This window comes from Hydractinia symbiolongicarpus, chromosome 8, assembly GCF_029227915.1.
Source record: "Hydractinia symbiolongicarpus strain clone_291-10 chromosome 8, HSymV2.1, whole genome shotgun sequence".
NCBI lineage: Eukaryota > Metazoa > Cnidaria > Hydrozoa > Anthoathecata > Hydractiniidae > Hydractinia > Hydractinia symbiolongicarpus.
The window spans coordinates 19,170,903-19,172,787 of NC_079882.1; the positions used below are offsets into that span (position 1 = coordinate 19,170,903).

Sequence of the window (1,885 nt, forward strand, 5' to 3'; positions counted from 1 at the left end):
AGACCTGTTGGGACGTGCCGTTCTAAAATCTAAGGAAAAAACTTTCCTACAACTTTTTCCCCATAGCTCTTGATGAACAGACAAATGCAGGAAAGGCGTTGGAATTTTGACAAAAACTTATTATTATCCTAGTTAATTTATAATTGAGTTCTCTCATACGAGTTAAGCTAAGGCGCCACGAGGAACATTTTCATGCGCGTGCTATGCAACATGTCCCATAGCATGCGCATGAAAATGTTTCTCGTGGCGCCACATCTTATTTGCTGCAAGATTATTTCGAAAATCGAAGTTAAAAAATCATGCTCAAAGGGTATACCGTATCCTTAAGTTTTTTATTGAGTTCATGTGTGATTAAAATATGGCAGGAATAAACAGAGAAGTTATTTTAGCTTTACTTTTGTTGGACGAAGAAGAAGAGGAAGATCGTGAAGAACCACCAAGAAATTGCTGGGTGCAACCGTGGCTTGGGAATAGAGAGTGTCTTGGCGCTTTTCATACAATCTTCAACGAAATAAAAAACGATGAGAAGAAATGTAGAGGGTATATACGTATGAATAACGCTCAATTCGAATACCTAGTCGGTCTTCTTTCTGAGGATTTGCAGAAACAAGATACAAATATGAGGAATTCTATCACACCAGCTGAGCTCGTTTGCGTGGCCCTACGTTACTTAGCGACTGGTGAGACTTTCATGTCTTTAGAATTTCAATTCAGAGTGTCAAGAAAAAGAATTTCAGCAGCTGTTATGGAGGTATCTGAAGCTATCATAAAGAGGTTGGGTCCAACCTTCCTTTCAACTCCGAAAACACAGGGGGAATGGCTAGATATCTCCAGAAAGTTCAATGAGCGTTGGAACTTCCCAAATGGATTAGGTGCTCTCGATGGGAAGCATATCGTCATTCAGCAGCCCCCAAATTCAGGGTCTCATTACCGAAACTATAAAGGGACAGACAGTGTAGTGCTCATGGCTCTTGTCGGGCCAGAATATGAGTTTCTTTATGTGGAAGTTGGAGCGAACGGTAGAAATTCTGATGGAGGTATATGGGACCAATGTAATTTAAAGAAGGCGCTAGACAGTGGATCGCTAAATTTACCAGAGGTTTGCAATTTACCAGGTCGAAACAACAAAGTGCCGTATGTGATAACAGGAGATGATGCGTTTCCTCTTAAGAATTACCTGATGAAGCCTTATCCACAAAAAAATCTGACAGTAAACAAACGCATCTTCAATTATCGACTGTCACGAAAGAGAAGAATTTCTGAAAACGGATTTGGGATATTGGCAAATCGGTGGCGCATTTTTCGTCGACCTATAAACTTAGAACCAGAAAAGGTTTCTACCATCACAATGGCAACAGTGGCATTGCATAACTGGCAGAGGAGCAAAAGTTCTGTGGGCAAAATTGAGCTACCAATTGGTCTTGTCGACCGAGAGAATGAGCGTGGTGAAATTATCGAAGGTGCTTGGAGAGAAGATACTCCTACTGGCACATGGTTTTCACTGTCCAATGACATTTACGGCAATCGATCTAGTAATCAAGCCAAAGCAATAAGAGACGAGTTCACGGAGTATTTCGTAATGGAAGGTGCTGTACGCTGGCAGTGGCATTGCGCTAGAGTTGACATTTAATTTTATTTTTTGCGAGGATAAATAAAAAATGATAAGATTTACTGAACGTTTAATATATTTTTCTGATTTATTTTACTCCAGAAAATGTCTGCCAACCATAACGTAACGTATCAAAACGTATCGTTCGAACAGGATGAATTTGCGGGTGAATACGGCTGATTTTGAGAAGGTAGAGGTGGCGATTGCAGCATACCAGTATATGTATTTGCCATGGGATATGATGGGGTGTATGGAGTAAACGTTGAAGCTGCGAAC

At 40.6% G+C, this 1,885-nt stretch overlaps 1 protein-coding gene across 1 annotated transcript; it reads left to right on the plus strand.

Moving 5' to 3' along the window:
* The first annotated feature begins 358 nt into the window (after positions 1 to 358).
* LOC130653817 (uncharacterized) lies at positions 359 to 1,630 on the plus strand. The gene has a single exon (XM_057456324.1). The coding sequence runs from the start codon at positions 359 to 361 to the stop codon at positions 1,628 to 1,630; it is 1,272 nt and encodes a 423-aa protein (XP_057312307.1).
* The last annotated feature ends 255 nt before the right edge of the window (positions 1,631 to 1,885 follow it).